Source organism: Cinclus cinclus, chromosome 1 (assembly GCF_963662255.1).
Source record: "Cinclus cinclus chromosome 1, bCinCin1.1, whole genome shotgun sequence".
In the NCBI taxonomy this organism is placed as follows: Eukaryota; Metazoa; Chordata; class Aves; order Passeriformes; family Cinclidae; genus Cinclus; species Cinclus cinclus.
In genome coordinates this window covers 17,931,990-17,955,499 of record NC_085046.1, presented here as the reverse complement: position 1 = coordinate 17,955,499, position 23,510 = coordinate 17,931,990, and the positions used below count along the sequence as shown (strand labels likewise).

The window sequence follows — 23,510 nt, the reverse complement described above, 5'->3', positions numbered from 1 at the left end:
TGTCAAAGACATCCAGCACAACATCAGCCAGAACAATTTATACCTACGAATACAGACATTTAATTATTAATGAGAACTAAGATAGACACCGTTCTTACTCTACACAAATGTATTTTGATCCCTTTGCAAATGTTTCCAGTAATCAAACCAACACTGTTACAGAGGATAGGCCTGGTAGGAAAAAAAAAAAAAAACTCCTTAAAAAGGTAAAAAAAGATGAAATTAAGATTTTAAGATTTCTTTTTTGTCTAATTATAACTAATAGAAGTGCACAAAACTATCTATTTTTTCATAAACTAAGATAATCATAGGCTAATAAAGTTTATTACTGTGAAGTTGATTTACCAATAAATGCCCTAAAGGTGAAGTGTCTTTCAGGAAATGCACCTATCTCTACATACCCTAAAGATAAAATTTTCTGTAGAATTTCACACTGGAGTGTGTATACAAAACATAAAATATTGTGTTCTGCTGCACGTATGTTTAAATTAATGTTAAACAGCTCTACATTAAATGATGTTGCATGTATGTTTATTGTCAGAATATTTGAATGTTTTCATCAGGTTTCACTCTAAAGTGTGTAGGAGAGAAGTAGTAACATGGTAGTATTAATGTATTATGTAGTACTACTGATGATACTGGTATACTTCATGAGCAACTATATAACTTTCTCAAAAAAGAAAACCGTATTTTAAAGCCAAGTCATCTCATTGCCAGAAGAGGAACTGTAATATTTTAAGAAAGGCTTCTGCCATCAGATAAAGTAAATATTCACTGATAAATAAGAAAAGGTAAAGACTTTAGAAAAATAATTACATGTAGGTGGCCAACAGATCTGCCTTTTTAAAACACAGCTTCTGTACTCATGCAAATCAACACCACCGACATTCACCAAGAATGACATTCACAGAGAAGGGCTTTTACTGTTTCCAAATGACTTCATCACTGTCTCGTACAGTGCAGGACCTTATTCCTGCCTTTGCTGGCTCCACTCTGTACACGCACCAGGAGTGATTACATCCCTTCTGAGAGGAACAGTAAGAGCCAGGTACAGCTGACTTCACTGCACTGAAGTAGAAGCCTGCAGCTTGCTCCTCTCTCGGTGGTACAAAGCCCTGCCCCAAACCATCCAGATGTCCAGCTGTGAAGGGATTCCCAGTTCAGCTCCCAGCAGTTTCTGCCCAGTGCAGGGGCACTGGGTAAGCTCTGAGCCTATTCCACTACGTCCATCACCTCACACAACTCAAAGCCAAATATCAACATTTAAAGCAGAAAGATTCCAAAAAGTAGTAACTCCCACCCTTTCCTCTTCTGTATAGCTGCAAGTAAGCCTCGAGTTACCTTACAACAGAAACAATATTACAGGGGAGCAGCTCCTATCACACTTAGTGAAGACTTGTATTAGACACGTGCTACAACAACGCCTTACAGGCCACCCTCAGTTTACCAGCTCAGCTGAGAGATTATCATTACACTGTGCAATAAACCTGATCAATACAGGACTTCTCAAAGCAATGAGACCATATAGCTCTGCTCTATAGGTTATTTCTAAACTCTGCATATTATTTCCAGAAAATTCTCTGAAAGTAAACACTGTTTAATCCACCACATTTCTATTTATTCAACTAGAAAATCAATATCAACCATACATCCACATTGTGTAAGAAAAATATGTACAAAGTAAGTTAGTGACAATTAAAACAATCTAACATAGAACACTGCTGCTTTAACTTCTCATTTGCAAACACTGATGCACTAATTAACACTATTTGAGTAAACTAGTCACATTTGTAATGTATGCAAGGCTTAAACCATAATTTTTGCAAGTCACCACATCACAGCTCAGTACAAAAAGCTGCCATTACTGCTACAAGGAGATTCCTACAAGTTTCACGATGGAACTAAGTTCCAGAGAAGCAACACTCTGACGTGTATGCAAACAATGCTATGAACAAAAAGTTGGGAAGATCTGGTGGATAACTCACTTTAAGTGGCCTGAAATAATATGGCGCATTTTTTTTAACTTTTGTTAAGCATAACTTCACAATTAAATTCTCCTTAGACAGATGAAATAAAAAGTCCCACAAATTTCCAAAAGTGCTTCTATGAAGTACATTTTCATGACACTTGAAAAGGGGATTATCAAAAAAGTAGATAATCTGTTCTATAAACCCTGGACTCCTGCCAAGACATCTACAAAGCCAAAATCCCTTCAAGAAATGTCTCATAAAACCCCGTTTAAAGACTTGTAAGCTGAAAGATGATCTACTAAAACACCAACCCAAAAGCAAAAGTCTTTCAGTGTCTCAGTTTTTCAGATAATCATTGACTGAAATTTCTATTTGTTTAAAAACAGAAAAAAAAAAGTTCAGAATAATCCTTCAGAAAGCAAATTAGCCCCAGGTTTCCAGTTCTTTATCCTACCCCTTCAGGTACTGCTGGAACTGTTCCTGAAGCAGCAAGGACAACTAGCATTTATTAAAAATATATTTTAAAATTTGTACTATTAGAGATCATACATCTAAAAGAAAAAAAAAAAAACTCCTATGAACTAAGCAACAGAAAACAATGCTGAAGAAAACATACAATGGAAGTAATCCCTAAATATCATGTAACAAGCCTTTTACTGATACAGGGAGGTATGACTGGCATTTGAATATGTGGCCAATATTTTTTAATCACAGTTTTTAAAAATTGACAACTGAGCAAAAAAGCTGATATAGCTGTTAAGTATTTTTAAAAAAATTGCTTCAAATAACAGCTAGCTTTCAAATGTCTTTCAAGTACTAGTTTTAAAGGAGAAAAAACAGTATATCATGCAAAAATACCACTTGGCCCTTTAAGGCACATACAATCTTTTATTAAACAACTACAAAGAATTTACTAACTTAAATTATGCAAAAAAATAATCTGAAGTATTACAACTAAGTCAAACAGGGCTTGAACATAGCACTGGTATGAATGCTTTATTTAAAAACCTATGCAATTTAACTCACCTCTGCCTCCTTTCTTCATCCTTTAAAACCTCATAGATGGCCACCAACTAAAACAAACACCAAAAAAGAAAAGACAGAAAGATTTTACTTTATTATTGAATGTATCAAATTTGAGCAGCAGCATCATTTACATTTGCCAACAAATGACCTTTGCTAGTTTTCATTTTTCCCTACACCATTAAGTAGCAAACCCAGCGTGCAAAAGAAACAGTAATATATTCACATCAAAAGAGTCATCAGACAAACAAGCAACTCTTATACAAGACTTTTTTCCTGTCCTCACATCTGTCAAACTGAGTCTTGTCTCAGGCAGGCATCCCTTGTTTCATCCTGAAGATCTTACTAAAATGAAGGAAGCTGAATTTAGCCCTAGGTACGTTTTTAGCAGTAGAACTAATTACAGTCATGTTATTTCACGCTATAAATATTTTTAAAATAAATAAAATTAATTCTTTTCATTAAATTATGGCTATCTAGAACTTGTGTTGAGAACTGATCAGAAGTTTTCCCCACTGCTCTTGGAAGTGCAGAACATATTTTCCTCCTAAGAGTATAAGTATTACATTCAAATTATTTTTAATATACAGGTAAATACAAAATACATGTTATTTAACAAGTTAATTTCAAAAAAGTGTACTTGGTTTTAGCTACATCAGCAAAAATGTAATTCAATGTTTAACTTAATAATTTCAAAGGTGTACCACTGTTCTTACTAAAACAACATCAACATAAAAATTCTTTTTTCCCCTATCAGTTTTACTGCCACACATTGTACTTACTTGCCTAAACTGTATTTCTGCATTTTCATCTTTATTCTTGTCTGGGTGTAAAATTAGAGAAAGCTTTCTATATGCTTTCCGAATGTCTGCAGATGAAGCATCCTGAAAAAAAGAAAACAAAGCAAATTGTGAGAAACAGATTCCAAGAACATTTTGAGGATCTGAAAACAGCCAACCAAGTGTAGGAGCTAAGGCAATGTAATTTGAGACATCTAACAACCAAACCTGCAGCCAGCCCAGCCTAAATGACATAACAGCCATTCAGCCCAATTCATCTTTCATCTTAACTCCTTCCATTACCATACACCCATTACAACGACATTTGCCAATACTTCCAAACACTTCCTTACTTAAAACCTAGCCTGGGCACCCTCTGCACCATTTAAAAGTTCAACTGAAAACCGAAAATTATTACATCTGCAGATCTTCAAGACAGACATAATTTCAGCAAATTATCATGCTCAATTTCCCAAACTCAGGACTTGCTAGGAACTCTTCCCTTATTAATATTTAGATGCAATTCATTCCTAATAGGACTTCCATTCAACTTCAGCTTCACCATGTCTAAAGAATTGTATTTTTCTTAAGTAGCTTCAAATTGCAGTCTTGGAGCCATACTGTAGCACTGACATCAATCTTTACCTTAACCATTATAAGAATTGCACACATTATGGGAGGAAAAATAAAACTCAAAACACAAAACAATATACTAACAAAGCTGCACAAATGCAAGTTTCTGAATTAATGACTGCTAATATTTAGTACATGCTGTAAAGATATCCAGAAATGAAGATATGAAGAGTTGTATTCTATGTCATATAGGTGTTATCCTGACCAGAAGATACACAAAGCTTAACATTTAAACAGAACTACTTGAATTTTACTGCTAACATGTCCAAGGCAGCATTTTAGAAATCAACTGCTTATCTGACAATTTATTTCTTGATTTTATATATATTATTCCTAAGTATATTCTCTCTCTCAAAATTACAGTGTAAACAAGGATTAAAAACACAGACCTGAATTAGCTGTGTAACTGAGTGAAATAAGATAACAATTATTGCAATACTGCAATTAGTCTGACAGGCTTTTTATTACAGATCATTACTTTAATTTTAAAATTTTTGGTTTTATAACATAAGGCTATTTAAATGCTGCATACAAGTTTAGGCCCAGAGTGAATAAATAGAAAAAGACTGATTGAGGGGAAGGAGAAAATGCAGAATTTGTGGAAATTCAGCACGGAAACTATATTTTAAGGAAGTTTGCATTTTCCCCTAATAAAAGACCAAAGTTTCCATAGTCTCTTCTCTGTCAAAGGAAAACGTTTCTAATACTGAAGGATTTCTCCTGAAAAGACCACATATAACTTTTAAATTTTTCCATTTTCAGTAGCTACTTCTAAGGCATGTGCACACCAAAGCAGAATTCCTCTGCCCAAACAGAGGCTTGCTTCCAGCTTGATTACTGCCCATGAGTTATTTCATATTGTCATTGTTTTATAGGTTTATTTTTAACTCTCAGCTAAGGGGAAGGAAGAGACAGTGACTAAATATTCTAAGCTCAAAGTACATTAAATCCTTGAGACACAGACTTAATAGAAATTAAGTCTAATTTCATATGAAATACATGTGAAAATGAGATGTAAACGTATATTTTAAAAATTAAGGATTGAGACCATGATAAACCTTGACAAATGAGTACCTCTAGATTTGCATTTTGGATAAACTAAACTGATTCCTTCTCTATAACACATTTAGATGTGCTGGGCATTATTTTTGGAGCACTCATGATTAACAGTTAAAAAACTGACATAAGCGTATTAAAAGTTGTTCTGCAATATTCTTCCAATTACTCCAAACAACAAGCAAAAAAGAAGACCGTGTTTTCAGTTGTATCTGAGGTATTGAAACTTTAGTTTTATTTGGAAGCAGCAGGATTATTTGTGTAAGAGATCAAGACAAAAGATAGCTTTTCTTTTCAATGCTTAAGCAAAGCAAAAGATCCTAAGACAACTGTGAAATAACAAAGTTGCTTAAACATTTATGTTGTTTTACCTTGAGAATTTAAAATAAAAAGTTCTAAATTTACAAAACCAGATTGTTCATCTTAGTTACCAGAAATAATGTAGACATTGCATTGTTTCCCCTCATGTACCAACGCAGTCAGCCACCTCATAAACAATAAGGGCTTGTCTTCTAACAAAATATAATTATTTAAACACTACTACAGCAAATAAAAAAACAGGAAATAGTTTACAGGCCATGGTTTGATCTAAACCATGAAAGTGATCTTTATCAACATAGCATCTTATTGTAATTAAGCCTTTAAAACGTTGAAGAGCATATTATAATATCAACAAATAATTAAATAATGGGATATTACTGTCAATTATCTCATTACAACTGGCACACATTAATTTCTAAAGCAGTAAGTCTGCTTGCTAACCCATTCTCCACAATACCCCCAAACACAACACAGGACCGCTGGATATTCCAAATATTTTGCCAATTAATGCTACCTATGGGTAATGTTAGGCATCTTCAGCGAGCGTTCCAGATCCTCTAGGACCTGCCCTGAATAAAAGTTGTTGGTTTTTGAGAAAATATTCTCATCTTTACAGAACCTCCTACCACTGTATAACTCCAAATAAGCTATAAAGAATTATTTTTTTCCAACCAATAAGGAAATATCTCCCACACTGATGTCAGCTGTTCTAAGAGACCTGTCTCTGCTGGCCACCTTCAGTAACATTTCTATAAAAGCTAAGGCTTTTAAACAAACAGTTAGGAGTCAGTGTTTTCTGCAGAGTAAGACATTATTTTACATGTTACAGCAGAAGTCTGGAGACTAGAGAAAGCCATGACCACACCAAGACTTCGCTTGTTTGAAAGAAACAACATGTAAGATTGCTTTGTTTACAAGAGAAATCTCAGTTGCATCTAAGGAGGGAAAAGTAAAATCTGTAGAGGCATCTCAGTTAATAGCAGAAGGAGCTGGTGTTGTTAGACAGCAAGTGCATTCACTGATTTCTCCAACACTGCTTCAGGTTGGCAGGTTTTGCCACCAATTATGGCAAATAAGCCTGTCACACTGTCACCCTCGTGTGGATACAAACATCATGAGTATCACCTTATTTCCTGGTAACTATCCTCCCAAAGCAATATTGTCCCATCATACTTCCGAGGTTGAACATCTTTGTTTTGTGCTAGAATTAGTTCTCAGAAATACAAAACCACAAGTTTACACTTAGGTAGGCCACAGTCTGGCTTCTTATGGATGGAAATATGCAAGTATTCATTTTTTAATGCCCAACGCTCCATCAGTGTCCATGTATCTAGCTACATGACCTCTAGGCAGAAATTAGAAGTTCTATCTTGTACATTTTTTTAAATAATCCCTTATACTTCAAACAAGTATTTTAGCAGAGAAACAAAATTAATTTTGGAAGGAATCAACAGAATGTCAAAAGTTAAACACGTTTCTTCAGGTTCTCTGTTGGACTTCCACATTTTTGTCTAAAGTGCAATACATGTCAGATTCAAAGAGTGGGATAGTACAGGAAACATTCTTCTACCTATTTATGATGCACTTTTGGCAGCTTGCTGAATTCTGACAATGAAAAACACATTACTAAATTTTATTTTACTCAGCATCTTTTCCATATTCTTCAGTATTACCAAGGAAAGTTCTCTCATACTACAAATATATAAGTAGAAACACAGAAAGGAATTTTTACAACAAAAAATAAAATATACAAAATGCACATTTGCCTTCCATTTTTTTAAAAATTAAATTCCTCCTCGAGATGCACAAAGTTTTAAATCTGGTCTCCTTCTCTGCCTATACAAATCCAGAGTCCCACAGAGTTCATGTCCACCTTTACAATAAATCAAACAACTGGTGTAGTACACAGTACAAGCATATTACTCCATTGCCTTCTATTCCTAATGTAACCATGATTACTAATGAAGCTAAAAAAAAAGCCTCAATGTGTTCCCAAGACAATTCTTGGTGAACACATAACCTATCAGATATTGCCATAGGCAAACAGTGATTGGGTCAAGGGGAAAAAATAATCAATGTCTACATAGTTTTCACTTACCAACATACACAATTCAAAACCTAAATTGTTCCCTTGAGTGCAATGCAGTTATACAACAAGACTTAGTTACTCACAATTTAGCAACTGCTTCTAACGCAGTAAATGTGCTCAATTCATCTTGGGTTTTAAATATGCCTGCCAATGTCTTCAAATAGGTGGCAGTATCTTTATTAGCAATGGGAAAGCACATGGCTCAGGAACCAACTATGCAGACAGAAATTACGGTCGTATTCATTTGCAGTTTATCCAATCACTAGTTAACGGGTGAAAGGAAAATGACATCAGTATATCTATTCCTTGCAGTGCTCCTGGATGACTGTGTAAAATTTCCCAGAGCCACGTTACTGAAGCTATATGGCAAAAAGTGACAATTGTATAGAGCAGCAGCTGACTGCATTTCAAGTCTGAACTTGTAACATCAGTGCAGACAAGCTTTCATGAGGCCTTCTTTAGCCTTCCCAAACCATAAATCAAGCCTATGAAACTTTTGTGTTTGGATTTTTCAATTTTCTTTTTTAAAAATTCTAGAGCAATTCAAATGTATTGGATTCCTTCAATAAGAATATTTCATTCAATACTTCTGTGCAGAAGAAAGGGTATAAGTCATTACTTTCTTCCTGGTGAGCATTAGCCATACAAGCTGAAGCAGAATGGTACAGAAAAGGAAACAAAGTAAGCTTTGTAAATTCACAATCACCCGGTTTTCTACTATGATTTCCAACTGCAGGATGCACAGCTTGTCCCACCAAGCTCACAAACAATCAGGTGCAGAAAACTGGGCAGAAGCTACCAACGTCTATTAAATATTGTGTCAACACTGATGCTATCTATTTGTTTGTCTTCATGTGAAATCCAGAGAAAACTAATATCCCTAAGTGTCAGAGAACAAACAAAAGTGACTGTAGGTCAACGATTAAATAACCACTGCCCTCATTCCTTAAGCAGCATTAAGAAACTCAGGGTGATCGCCTCCTTACTGTCTCTTTATCATCCGGGGACACAACAGGGACAACTGTGACTCCACATCCCCTCTCCAGGTAACTCTTAGGATGGAAACCATATAGCTGTCACCCTTCTTCCTTTTTCTTTACCCCCTCTTTGGTTTAGCACAGGCTGACACAGACCCTCAATACCACTCCCAGATTTACTTCACACATACTCACTGCAACTGGGTCCTAGTTTAAGCTTGCATGACCAGATTAGTTCCAAGAAGTACACCTGAATTTGCCAAGTCTGCATGTGGAAAAACATTTATGAGGGAAATAGAATCTTGTAGAAAATTCCAGAGGTGGGAAGGACCTGCTGGCAATCCTGAAGAACAAACTCCAGAAAAGGAAAACAAGTGTCTCCCAGAAGACCTAGCATTATCTGTGAACTTTCATAGTTAACACATACCAGCTGAGTTTTGGCTTAAATTTCTCGCTGCATAACCTTTGTTCAATTACCCTTTATTTTTACTGAACTTTTTTCTAAGACACTCATCTTTTCCAAGGATGTAAAATAAGTTAAACACAAATTTTCTGCTTATCTACAGATGAATACTCAGAGCATATGCAGGCAGGAGGAGAGATCTGCTGTGCTGCAAACCCAAATCACAACATTCCGTTCATTTAAACTGTATGACAGCACAGCAGGGAAATACACAGGAACTAAAAATAATGCTAAAAAGGTGTTTTAATGCTTTTTTATGCTGCTAAGTTTTAAAGCAATTCATGACATGAAAATGAATACAAACCAGCACAATGTATTCCTGTAAGCTTCTGATAACTAGCACAATCCCTTCACCGGCATGTTTGTTTCCAGGGGAGTGTGTCAAATGAAAGAAGACTGTTTTCACCCTAGCACACCAAATGAATGAAAATTCTGCTGTCTCATGCTTGAGAAACCAAAAAAAAAGTCTCCTCAGCATATGTGCACAATTGTATGGGCCTAGGTTTTCTTGAGCAACTTGAACAGTATTTATGTATTTTTTTCCTTCCTTTCAACTACTTTACCGTCTGCATTTTTTCAGAAACTGCTTACTTAGGAAAAATTAGACTGTCCAAGAGAACAACGTCATGTACAACTGTAAGTTTATATTTTAACATAAACTTTGTCTCTGAGATGCATCAACTCTCAACAGTTTTAGAATTACTCTTCAAATTCACAATGGATAGAGGCTACCAAACAACAACTAGGACAATTTAAGCAAATATTAACTTACTAAAACTTCTTCCTACGGCTGTATTTTATCTCCATTTAGTTTTTTGTTCTGACCATTCAAAAGGAAGGAATTAGTATATATTCTTTACTTATTTCATATGCTTTTCCAAAAACACTAGTACATATTTTTTTATTCTATTTGATATATTTATTGTTTACACAGTTACATGTGTTACATATTTTTATAATATAGGTAATTGAGTATATTTCTATATACATGTGTACATACACCTTACAGTGTAAAGAAGGTTGTTTCTAGTGAGTTCTCTTTAAAATCTGCCTCTTCCATCTGAGATTTCCAGCCTACGGCTCTCACATAAAAACATTACCTACAAAATTCCTGATCCTGCAACATTTTCAGGGGAACTAAGTTGCTACAAAGCAAGACTACTGCTTTTGCAGCCCAGGTTGTCAGGGACAGCAAAATATGGTGTCTCCTGCAGTGCATTTCATGCTCAATGCCTTTGCTCTCAGATAGCACAGTCCCTTGATTGACAAGAGGCGACACTATACCCAAGGACAGCTGCATGCAGTCCACATTCACCACTGCGGAGCACAAGCAAAGATTTTGGGGTGTTGCATTTGACAAGTTCCAACTCTTCCCATGATGCAATGCCAAAAATATGCTCCTATTTGACTGTTTATATCGTTTTCTTGCCACATTTCTGTTTCAGAACATTTCCAACTTCTTTTCTTAGGGTAGGGAATTAAAGAAAATTAGAAAATCAGCAAGGCTACATCCATACCACACCTGTACCTCTTCCTCCTTTTGCTATTCCAGTTCTCATTGCACCCTTCCATCAGACCTGACCCATGTACTTCGACACACCTCAACATCTTTCCAAAAAAATGCTTCCCTGATTTCAGTTCAACGGTAATTTTTTGGAGGGAGATTTCTAACAACTACAGACTTAGGTCTTAACAAAAACTAAATACCTACTAAAAAAATAAATAATAAATTAATAATCTCCCTAAAATTGCTTGAGCTTCTAATTACTGAACTCCTGCGTCACCTAAACAATTACCGTCACTTCTGTGTCTACAACTTCAATTGCTAAAACTTTTAGTATTTTTGTAAGATGTTTATTACCCTCCTTTTGATGGTCAAAAAATGAAGAAACAGCATTTGAGGCACAGGATATAGGAGGTATGACTGAAAACATTAAAAAGAAGTGTCACAAGAAGTGAAAAGAGCACAGTTGTCTTCAACACAGAAGTTTTCAAAAACCTACCCATCATCTTATGCATCAACAACATTTACAAGGTGAATAATCCCCACAGGCATTAATTTCTGGAATAAACATTAACGAATTATTAACAACTTCTTCAGCCTATCAGCAATGAAGGATACCAATTTATATGCCCATACACCCAGACACATCCATCATATATATTTTCACATATATACACACACTGGATTAAAAACAGGTGTAAACAACCTTACATCCCCAGGAGTCCTTAATGTTTATACAATGCTCTAATTTATACTTGCAGTTGTTGCTCGACTTCATGAAACATTTTAAGAACACAGTTAAATGAGCCTGGAAAGAGTAGTGTGACCATTTTTACATGCTGACTTTAGTAATGCTTTTAATGTACAACACTTTTTTAAACAAATGATAAAAACATAGACATCATAAAGCTTCTCTTGCAAGTGTAAAACAAAATGGAAAGAAAATAAATCATACCTTGAATAGTTAAAGACTCTTACAGTCAAAAATGAAAAGGTGTATCAAACAGGATTTTATGAAGCCTGTCCCAAGTCCACATTCAGTATTTTAACTGGCAGGTGAATTACAGAATCATGATTAATTGGGTACTTAACACCAACCTGAAAAACCTACATGATGCAATCAAAGAGAACTAGAATTTTAAAGTATCTGGACAAAATGGAGAGTTGCTGTAAAAAATATGACATTATATCTTAAGTGAAAAAACTAATGGTCTACATCTGGACAGAATTTATCAGCTACAAAAACACAGGATAGAAAAAAAAGCAGTTAGGCAGAAAAGATCAGTAAATCACAAGCTGAGCATGAGTCAGAGGCACGATGCTGCCTTTCTGTGCCGCACAGCACTGTGACACGAGCAGTATGGCAACAAGCAGCCGTGCCATGTCACGCAGCAGTTGTAAGACCTCAGCAGATTGCTGCATCCAGTTCAAACAATACAGTTAAAGACAGGCAGGAACATATTCAGATGATAAACAAAAAAAAAAATCTTACTAATAAGAAGTCTAGAAGAACAGAATAGTGACTTGTTCAGAGAAACCAAAAGAACTAGGGTGATTTAAGCTTACAGACAAGGCAGCTGACACAAGGAAATAACATCTTTAGGCATGCAAAAGGTCGCTTTAAAGGAAAACTTTAATTACTGCTTTGTCTGATCTAACCAGGGCTAAGCACTACCAGTCAGCTGGCAGCACAGAAAGATTCAAGCTAGGTACCAAGAAAACATCCCATAAGCAACACCAGCATGTAACTGGAACAGACTGCTGAAGTCTCCTTTACAAGCAAGCCTTGCATACATTTATCAGGCAGGACTTAGATTTAACCAGCTCAGTCACAGCAGGGTACAGTAGGTCACTAACAGTCTTCTCTTTTAGAATTTAAATACCCTTTTGATGATCAATTTAGTAATTACTCTGAAAATATTCTAACTGGTTTTACTACATCTGTTTATGTAGTTTAAAAGGTCCTAGCTGAAAGACAGTACTCTTATCACACTGAAGATGACAGATGTTCGTGCCGGAAGAGTCCATGAGATTTTCACAAAATCTAAAAGGGCCTCTAAAGGAGTAGCAAATAAAAAGGGATGGCAGGAAACACTTCTTTGCTGTGAAAACCCATGGGACCCCACTCCATGACTTGCACCACTAGGCATTAGGCTTATTTTTCCCATTACACTGCAGCTGCTCCAAACTAAGAAAGTCATTCTGTAGTAGATGATCACGAGCAAGGCATCCATATAATTTGAGTTTAGAATACTTTTCCATCCATTACCAGCTTTAACCTTGAAAGCTGGCAATACAGAACAGATACATTCTGTATTTTCATCTTGACAACGTCAGATGAAAACAAGGACTAAACCGAACAAGAAAAATAAGCAGAGATTTCTACAAGAGAAGCTTTTCTTTTAAAAAAATAAACTATTCCTTTAAAAATGTTCTGTATTTGGTTTATTATAAATACATCCTTAAAGGCTGCAACAAAAACACATAAATCAGGATAGGGTAGGACTGCTGTAGTAAACCACATCCATGCACAGTAGGCATAATTTCTTCATTTAAGACAGAAAGCAGGAGCCTCTCGCTCCAAATCTGATACATATTATATATGTTTACAATATAATTATATATTTTTCATTTAATATATTTCATATTTGCTTCCAGCCACCTTTTCCTATAATATTACTGAAGGGCTCATTTTGTAGAAGCAATGTTATTTTTCTTAGGTTAAGGACAATTAGAAATAACTCTGCCCACTGAACTTGAGCTGTGAGATCCAGATGTACCTGAGTCCACAATCTTTCACCTATTTGTTTATCCTCCTAGAGCCTGAAAGAAGACATCAAGTGAGATCAGGAAGTTTTTCATGTCACTGCTGCAAAATCCACATTGTTCAGTTTGGATAAATTCTTAGCAATTTTTTCCAGAAAATAACCACAGTTAAATGAAAAAAAAAAAAAAGAAAAAGAAAATACTGCCTCATGTGTGACATGGTTACATTTTCCACGAACAAAACCATATTAGGAGAATGCCACTCTCCTACCACAAGGTAAAATTGTTCCACTACTTATTTTTGGCATATAAGACAGAAAATGTCTACAAATCCTGAGCTATGGGCCATTCATTCAAGAGTTGGACTTGATCCTTGAGGGTCCCCTTTCCAACTCAGAATATTCTGTGATCTTAAAAATCATCAAATGTAAGCATTTACAAGGCAAAATAATATTTCTCTTTTATTTTTTAACTTCAAACTGATCAGAAGTGGCAAAACGCTGCATATTTTTAATCAAAGATGCTTCATTACACTATGTTAAGGTAACAAAGATTATACAGGGTACTAATACCTCTGAAAGCTCTAAAATACAATATTAATTTATTCAAAAATTATTTCTATGAGTATTTTTTCTCAAAAACATTGCTTTGAATAGCTAGGTTTATAAAGAACCACCAGCAGCATTTGTCAAATTCTTTCCTTCTTTATTCAGAACACTTTCTACTGAACTAGTTAGGATTTAGCCCTACTCGTCATGTAGGAGAGTCGTATAATGATCCCTTTATACTCATTAACTACCATTTTAATGAGCTATTACTACCTCGGGACTCAGAAGACCTCAGGGAGGTTGTAACATGCCACTACCTATATAGTAATTCACTGCTGAGTTAGTACATAGCCTCCTTGAAAGAATATAGGAATGCCCTCCATCACTCGCTTTAGTTCAGATGCCAGCATCAGCAAAATTCCTGCATGTAAGACACACCCCAGCCTAAAACTTAAAAATCATCTCAGTTAAACTCCAATAAGCTTAACAGATTTTTATAACTATAACCCACCACATTGCTAAATGTTTGCACACTTCTAATAAAATGAGCTGAAATCATGAGCACTGTCTGGTCACTTCAGCTCGCAGTTTGATGGCATAAAATATTGCAAATCTGATCAAGGGCCAGGGTAGGAGGCAGGGGACACTATCATCAGAAAAGGCTATTGGCAAAATCTGCCAGAATCTGTATGAGTCATAAATTAGGCAGCTGATGTCCAAAGGAACATAGATAAAGCAATCAAGTTTAGCATTAGAAACTATCAATTAAAATTCACACAGAAAATTAACTTATAAGCAACTGAAGCCTAAATAATGTTAAAAATTTAAAATTGCAGACATATTTTAAAAGCCACATATATGCAATGACTTATGATGGGACTGACTTGAAGACAGCCTTTTCCATTCAGTAGCAATTTTGTATGGAAAACTGGTATTATGGTCTCTAAAAATGGTTTTCTGATATTATTTCCAGCGAGAATGAGCCAAATAATCCTTAAGGAAGATAATTACCTCTCAAGATTTATGGCAGCTGTGGGCAGATACTGTTACACACAGTGGCACGCTGGTCCCTGAATTGCCCTCTGTGTTTTTCAAATCAAAATGTCTTAACTGAACCACACAGGTCCAAGCAAGGGGCAGAATGATCCCTTTTCTGCTTTTCATAAAGCCACTCCCTGCAAGCTGTTATTACTCTTCTCTTTCAGTACTTTGTGGAGGCATCTTTTTTGCATCAGGGAAGGGGGGGGAGGGGGTGGGTAATTCATGCTGATCCATAAACTGCCTCCTCTCTTGGCTGCAAGAGCTGAACCAGACCCTGAAATACAGACAAGACAAGAGACAGAGCACAAGCCTGCACGAGGAACAGAAGCAGAGAAGATGAGCGTGAAGGAAACACTTCTGATCTACTTCAAGCATTCTTCAGTCAGCTGAGCACAACACCTAACAGCCCCACCACTACAAAAGGCAGTGGGTATCAACCACGTGTATGTGCCTGCTTCTCTCCTTAAACATAAAAATAATTCAACAAAAACAAGCCTTTTGTGCTGGTTAGATAGTTCATCAGCACCCTCAGAGCACTGAGAAAGGCACAGTAATAGCCTTTACTCAATACTTACCCTGAAGTCATGGCTGAAACAGACTGGGAAATGCTCCCTGCTCCTGAGAGAAAAACAAGTAAAGGAGCTAATGTAGGGTCAGTTTTTCAGCCACTGATATTCATATGTAGCAGATGTATGGATTGTATTTGCCTTCCATCATGTGTCATCCACCCATAGAGACCCTTCCTCAAGTCATAAAAGCAGAGCTGGAACTGAAGTACTAATGAAATCTCTTGCTTCCTCCATTTCCATTTTCATTTCCCTACCATCAGAAGCAGAAACAACAGATCAAGGAATTTTTGTCTGACACCTGTATTTCAAGGATACCTCCTCAGTCTGGAAGGATTACAGATAGAGCAGAAAAGAGAGTAAATAGCCAATTGAAGAATCTACAAAGCTGGGTGAGCAGAGCTAGTAGCAAGACAAACACTACAAAAGGCAAAAAAAAAAAAAAAAAAAAAAAAGAAAAGAGGAAAAGTATGCCTTTTTCTATGCCTGTGGAAAAAGAAGAATCAGCAGTTGAGTGAGCAGCAATAAAAACTTGGCACAGGTTACATCCCATTAACTGTGCTACCAGAAATCTGTTTCAGCCAACTGACTGCAGAAGATAGTGGCTACTACCAATTCATTACTTGCCTCTCAACATGGGATTACAGGATTATCAGCATCAAAGATAACAGTGAAAAGTTGGGAGATAAAACTGTGGTCTTGCTGCCTAAAACAGAAACACTAGGAAACGTAGAATATTTCAAATACAGAAGGTAAGATTTAAATGAAGCAAGGATAAATCCTAACATGGGTTCTCATCCAAGTTTTCAAGTTATAAAGTCAAGACTAAAAGAAAAATCAACATACAAGCAAAAATATAATTAGTAGGTAACTCTTCAGACAGGGGGAAAGGACTGCAAGTACACAGCTACTACATGGAAATAAGCATTCTCTTACTGACAATCCTGCAAGTAACAATACACCAAAACTGCATTTCCCTCTATGTCATAATCCCAGCCATGGAATCTAAACCATGGAGAGTTTTTTTCCATCAGAGGCAATTTCTTCTTCTCATAACTTGTCTTTTCTGAAGGAAGAAAACCCACACACAAAACAGTGCTGGCAGAAATACTGCAAAACTACTTCTGAAAAATTCTGTCCCAATAAGTACCACTGGACAATATAACAGAAATATTTACCCCAAAGTGAAGAAAACAGGAAGCAGGAAGAAAGGACTAAAATTAATCTGTTTCCTCATCTAGTTCCCCTCTTCCAATTAGTACCACACAAACCCTGAGCCAACTTCAAGCAGATGCCAGAAGTGGAAGCTGAATACCCTGTGGCAATGTCAACAAAGAGCAAACAGACCTAAAGGATAAAAATATTTGGTCAAGTTCTGTTTTTGTTCTTTGAATTAAGAAAAAGGGTGAAACTTTTTAAGTAGCAAGAGATGGTTACAAACCAATGAAATTACAAAGAAAAGAGGTTAATTTGAATTAATTCCATCTAAAACGTAAATTTACAGTTTGCAAATTAGGAGATAACAGCAACATGATAAAGACAATACATGCTACAAACAATAATGAATATTCCAAACAAGTAAAGGGGATTTGGGAAGAACTCAGTGATTCCCTGAAAAGGAACTACAATCTGTTGTCATTACTCCTGCCACTCTGTCTTTATGCAACACACAGAAGATGACTGCTTACCCAGCAAGCAGCTATTCAGGATTTTTCTCCACGCATTTATTCATGTGTGGCCTCATCTGCTCGTAGCTGCATGCTGTTCAAACACGTTTGGAAGCTGTGGTTATTTGTTTTGAAGCTCATCTCAATGGCATCAGAGTTCATCAATATTATTCACCACTGTAGTATCTTAAGAGACAAGCGGACATTACTTGCATTTTCTAATATATCATAAAATGAGGCACAGATTAAGGTAAAATCCTCAGTAATCTCAGGTGCTAATTTTACCTCAGATATGATTTTTCCAAGTGCTCAGTATCAAACAACATCTCATACATTCAGGGCACAGACTTTAATCGACTTCAGCTGCAGCTGCAAACCCTCAGCATTTCTGCATATAAGGCCCTAGTACCTCAAATTATGCAACCAGAATTGCAGAGCACTCAAATCAATTAGTCACCACTTGGGAAAAGTTTCGTTTAAACGACTTGCCGAGTATCACATAGGAATTCTGTGGCAGAGAGGAACAGAATTCAATCCTCAAGGGCACTTTTCGTCTGACTAGCTTACCCATGAAACCATTTCCCCCCGCCCCTCGCAATCTTCTCCCCCACTCTCTACATACCCTCAACATCTACAGGTTAAACAGTTTTTACAGACAACAGTCTCTTTCAATACATAAGCCTGAAGCTGCACTGGGGCCAGATCTCTCCCTGAGCCTGAATAAGTAAAGACCCTGTAGAATATAATGTAGTGAATTAAAAATCATCACAATGAACAAGCACAAAGAAACTAAATTAAGATTTGAGACATTCTGAAAACTGACATTCCCTAATTTTAGAGTATGCAGCTCCAGAAATTTGTCACTAGTCCTTTAAAAGTGATATTAAGGTACATGGCTGCTGTACAAAAAGACAGAAAAACAAGCAGATTTGGAAAGGAAAAGAAATTTGCATAACCAATACAGACCTGCTTTATAATACTAACTCACAAGCAGTGTTTCCCCCCCCTTAAAAAAAAAAAAAACAGCTCTCTGAAGCATCATTTTGATTCTAACAGGTTCCACTAAATTGCAGAATAACCTGGCTAGTTAACAACTTGCCTATTTCAAATTACAGATCTTAACATAAATACAACATAAAATGGATTTTTCCTTAAAAGTGTAACGTTTCTGTGAGGTGCAGTAGTACTGCTGTCTGTACAGAACTAAAAACCAGAATATCATTGTAGAAGGGCTTGGAGAAATCAGTAAAGCAAGTGCATCAATTAGGAAAGGAAAGGAGACTGCATTTGAAGCAGATGAGCCTGGGTATAGATGGACAGATCTGAAACAGTGTCCATGCAGCTGATGATTCTCTTACAGGAAAATGTACTTTTTGTCTCAAAAGACCCAGAAGTATTTACCAAGCATTTTTCTGCAAGGCTTATGTATTTTTATTGTCTATGACAAAGCAGCCCAAGACCCAGCACCTTGCAAAATCTCTCAAGTATAATGAAAGTAATGAGATTCTAAAAATAATGGCAGCCACATGAGAAAGTGGTAAAGTATTTTAATTACTAATTCTCTTATGGTACAACAAAGTTCTTCCTTAATAATTCAACAGAAGTTCCCTACACAAGAGGATGCTCCAGAAAAATAAATGGAGATGTCTACTTTCAGATCACAAATAACTGCAACAATTTTTAAACCAAATTAATTGGAATCTTACTGAAATATAATTTCTGAGGCACATTTTCAGAAGTTATAAATAATCCAAAACCATTTTACTTATGCGAATGTTGGTGTTAGCATTTATCAATACAAGACACACAATACTTAATATTGTTTCTATCTCAATTTATCACAGTAAATGTAAAACATTTGACTAAGAGTTGAAAAGCTTTATATACCCTGGAAGACAAATTCCATTAAGATGAATAAACACGACTAATCCAAGCCTTTCCTTTAAGAAGCCCCAAGACTCTAAGCATTGTAGCAATGTTTTTGAAGCAATATTTCATGTATTTCATATTTGATGCATTTTTCCTTCACCATATAAAAGAGTAACTTAAAATACAGAACCATACTATTGCTATATGGGGCAATCAAAATTTGCATGCAATGAAACCAAAATTGTTTTAAATACTGAAATTCCAACTACACAAGTTTTCAGGAATCCTAGGACTCATGCATGTACTTACATGGGAGTCAAATGGGACTGCTGCCTATAGACTGATAGAATTATGCTCTCAAACTGATAGGCATGCTAAACTTTAATTTGATAATATTTATAGATCTTCAGTCAGACTCATATTGATAAACTGAAAAATTTTGCTTTCTTTACAAAATGAGGCTACAGAAATCTTTAGCTGGGTCTGAAATATAAGTGGGTATTGAATAAGGGCACACAAACAAAATCTTGCTGTTCACCGAATAAATAAGTTGCAACAGAAGGTCAAATTCTGAAAGAAAGGCTCACTTGTGGCAAAATAAAACAAAACATGAAGAGTTAATTCTAGGAGCAATTTTAAATTCTTAGCATTTATTCTGTTCTCACTAAACACTTCAATAAGAAATGCTAATCATTACAGTTTTCCATAATCATTTTCATCAGGTTTTTTCCTATAATTCTACAATTATAACAAAGTAAAATAGAATTGTTTAGAAGGTCTCTTCACTGAAGGGTAACTTTTGACTCTTTTCAGTAATTCAGTAGTTTTGAATAGTCAATCTCCTCTATCACTATTAAAAAGCAAGTAAATGTGAAAACTAACTCCACAATAGTCTTCAGTTCTGGTAAGGCATTTTTATTTATAAATTACAAAGTACAGTATTGCCCACATAAAGGGAATTAATTCTTTGTTCAAAATACACCTCAGAGTAAACACAGGAATATTCAAGGATATTAACTCCATATATTGGTTGGTAATTTGTTCAATTTTATGCCTTTTCAAAGAACTGACTTGTTCCTTCTGCCCACACTGGAAGCGACCATTTGGGATTTGCTCAGCAATCAAGGATAAATAAAAATGCCATCAACAAACCTCAAAGTTTTAATGATAAAGCTAATATAAAGATATAACTAAGAGACAGTTTCAGGGCAAAAATTATCCCAAGTGTTAGCACAGTAAAAGAAAAAGGCCAGAGGATTTTAAAAAGATCAATATGAATTTGCTGACTTCCACAGAGATAAAACCTAGAAATTGAGACCTTTACTATTATCTGCAACTCTTTACCAGATAAGGAGAAATAAAAGTAACACATTGCTTCCGGGGAATTGCTACTACTGCACTGATTAATATAGAAACTATTTAGCACAAACTAGTTACCCTCTAGGAAGCATGAGAGTTGCATTATACTCACAGCCTTCCCCCCCCCCTTTTATAAAATGTGATTTCTTCCATGCAATATTTAACAATTGCATGCAGTCATATAACATGCACCCCTGAATAAGTTGCCCATCAGCTAGATAAAGTTTATCTTTAGGATGAAAAAACCCAAACAAACAAACCAGATTTTTTTTTAAAGTTGCACTTGCTAAAATTCTTAACAATCACACAGAAAAATATCATTTATTTTGCGCAAATACATGTATTCTTCCCATATCTGATTTTTGGCATTTATGTTGTTCCTCCTGGCAAGCAAAATACAGTAAGATTAACATTAACTTCTTAAAACAGATTTCATGTTCCAAATGCTGCCATAATTTTCTTGTATCTTTCAAATTTCAGATTCCCCCAAATTGAACAGTAGCAGCTCGAAAGGCTCACACCACCTTATCATAAAATTGTATTGCACCACAGTAGCTAAGATTTTCCAATGACATTAAATAAATGTAGCCATACCATGTAATGAAGTAAAATTACATCGTTTTCTAACAAACCTTACTGAAAACAGCATTGACAAGAAATCCATTCCAATACTGCTTTATGCCACACAATAAACTAATGCCATAGATGAAATCCTACAATCTCACAAGGGCATTTCCAGCATGCGAGTCTCCCCTGACTAAAACCATCATTCTAAATAGTGCAGTATCTTTGACTCCATCTTCTAACCTTTCTACCACTAGACAGAATTTGTATTTACTACTTATTTGATAAGACAAACTTGAATTTTTCCCAGTAAGTATGCACTGGCTGCCATTACATTAAACCAGCACAGCAATGCATCAATTTGAATTGCTAACACTAACATAAGGAATAATACTAATTACGAGGAATAATGCCTTTTAATGCTTTTTAAAAATAAGAATGACATCTGAAACCAAGATAAATATTTGTTAGATCTGGAAATTTTAACTTACTGTCAACTGTGAGTTTATACAGTACTATTATAGAACTAGAATAATGCTGATAATGATTAAAACATTCAATAATTAAGCAAATTTAGAGTTTGCTTTTTGACATTCTCTTAAATTTAATAACAGGCTGCGCACATGGAAACTTAACCAACCAAGTTCTTTACTTAGCATTCAATCAAAAATATAACTGCAAAATATTAGCTATGTGTATTTTAACAAAAAAGTTCAATCAAGTTGAATCTGCATGGATGTTTTTGATACTCATTCAAAATCACTTACATGTCAAAGACACTGCATGAAATTGAAACCTTTACTAATGCCAAGGTTTGACCCAGGATCCAAAATAAATCTGCATGTACAGACCCTTGTACCTACACAAAGCACCAATTACTTCAAATAAGGTTTTGTCTGTGCACTAGAGTCCACCCATGTGGAGCCAATTACTACAGCAGGGCCATTATATGGTTCATTTCCCCATACCAGCTTGGCAAGAGGTGTACATGGGTGTAGGAAGTGCAAAAGAACCTTCACTAATAAAGCGCCTCGAACACACATCCGTGAACTGCAATATTTAATGTTACAACAAACATTTCTTCAATGGGACCAGACCATGCACAACAGTAAATATTGCAGGCAGTTTCCAGTGAACAGTATTTTTCAAGTTCTTCTTTTTGGTCACCAGTGAAATCCAGCTATCTTCTTTTTACAAAATCTTGAGGAATTATGTTGATCCTTAATCTACAACACACATTTCTAGCAATACTTGAGAATTCCTAACAATCTTGAGAGATCATAGGATTTGAACAGAAGGTGTGAGAAAAATGCCAGAATTGCATGTTCTTCACGTAGTATGCATATAATAGCAGAAGCACTGACATTACTTATTGATAATGTCTGGTACCCTTCCAGGTCTAAATGGGAAAGTTGTTGTTAGAAACAATTATTATAAATAGGAGGAAACCACTTGAGTATAAAAATCTCTCCCCCACTGAAAGTACTGAAGCTCCATCTAGAGGCTTTTCTTCATCTACTGTCATTTGTGATATATGTAATATCACCTAGAAATGTGAACAATATTAAATGTCAGAGGCTTCCTTTGTACCTCCTCTTTTGTTATTCATAATGGGTTCTTGCCCTGAACCTTTGCCCGGCAACACTAGCTCCTTCACTGCCATCAAGTGGTAAGAAACCCAAACTGAACTTAAAAATGTAAAATCTCAATCATCAGATTAAATGATCAAGTATGATAGAGAGATAACCATAATTACTGAATGCTGAAAATCATTATGTATTCTTTTAATTGAAGTTCTGGCATATCTACTCCAGAGCACTACAGTGCCTCACACAAATTCAACAATGGTTTCAAATATAATTTTTTTAAGCCTTATTTTTACTTCAAATTGCACAGAATAAAAATCTACATCCATATTCCTCAACACTAAATTTAGAAAATGAAAGGCATTACAATAAAATAATTTATTTACTTAAAAGGAATAATATACACAATGCTTAACACTTTAAAAATATTTAATTTGGCAATTAGGAAGAATTTCATAACATAATTAGATGGAACAGCACAAACACCTCCTCAGACTTTGTGTTGCCTGCTGGCAGTTTCTCAAAAGAAAGAGCAAAGCAGCAGCTCATCTCTCCAGCAGTGTCTAATGCAGCAAGTATGCAGCTATGTCAGTCTCTTTGTGCTCCACAGCTGTAATCAACTGTGGACATTTGTTATGTCAGGAGAAGCCTTAATGCTCTACAATCCCAAGTTACCTGCTGGGAAACAAGCACACAACACACCAAAAAACTGGGAGGGTTTGTCTAGAT

General features: G+C 35.6%; 1 protein-coding gene across 1 annotated transcript in view; it reads right to left on the bottom strand.

Annotated features, from left to right (window-relative positions):
• The window catches only part of DNAJC1 (DnaJ heat shock protein family (Hsp40) member C1), a 107,442-nt gene that overhangs the window by 65,994 nt on the left and 17,938 nt on the right, over positions 1-23,510 (bottom strand). The window contains exons 2-3 of the mRNA XM_062494412.1: positions 3,776-3,877; positions 2,997-3,043 (exon numbers count right to left, since the gene is read on the bottom strand). Coding sequence (XP_062350396.1) covers positions 2,997-3,043; positions 3,776-3,877 — 149 coding nt within the window. The remainder of the gene's footprint in view (positions 1-2,996; positions 3,044-3,775; positions 3,878-23,510) is intronic.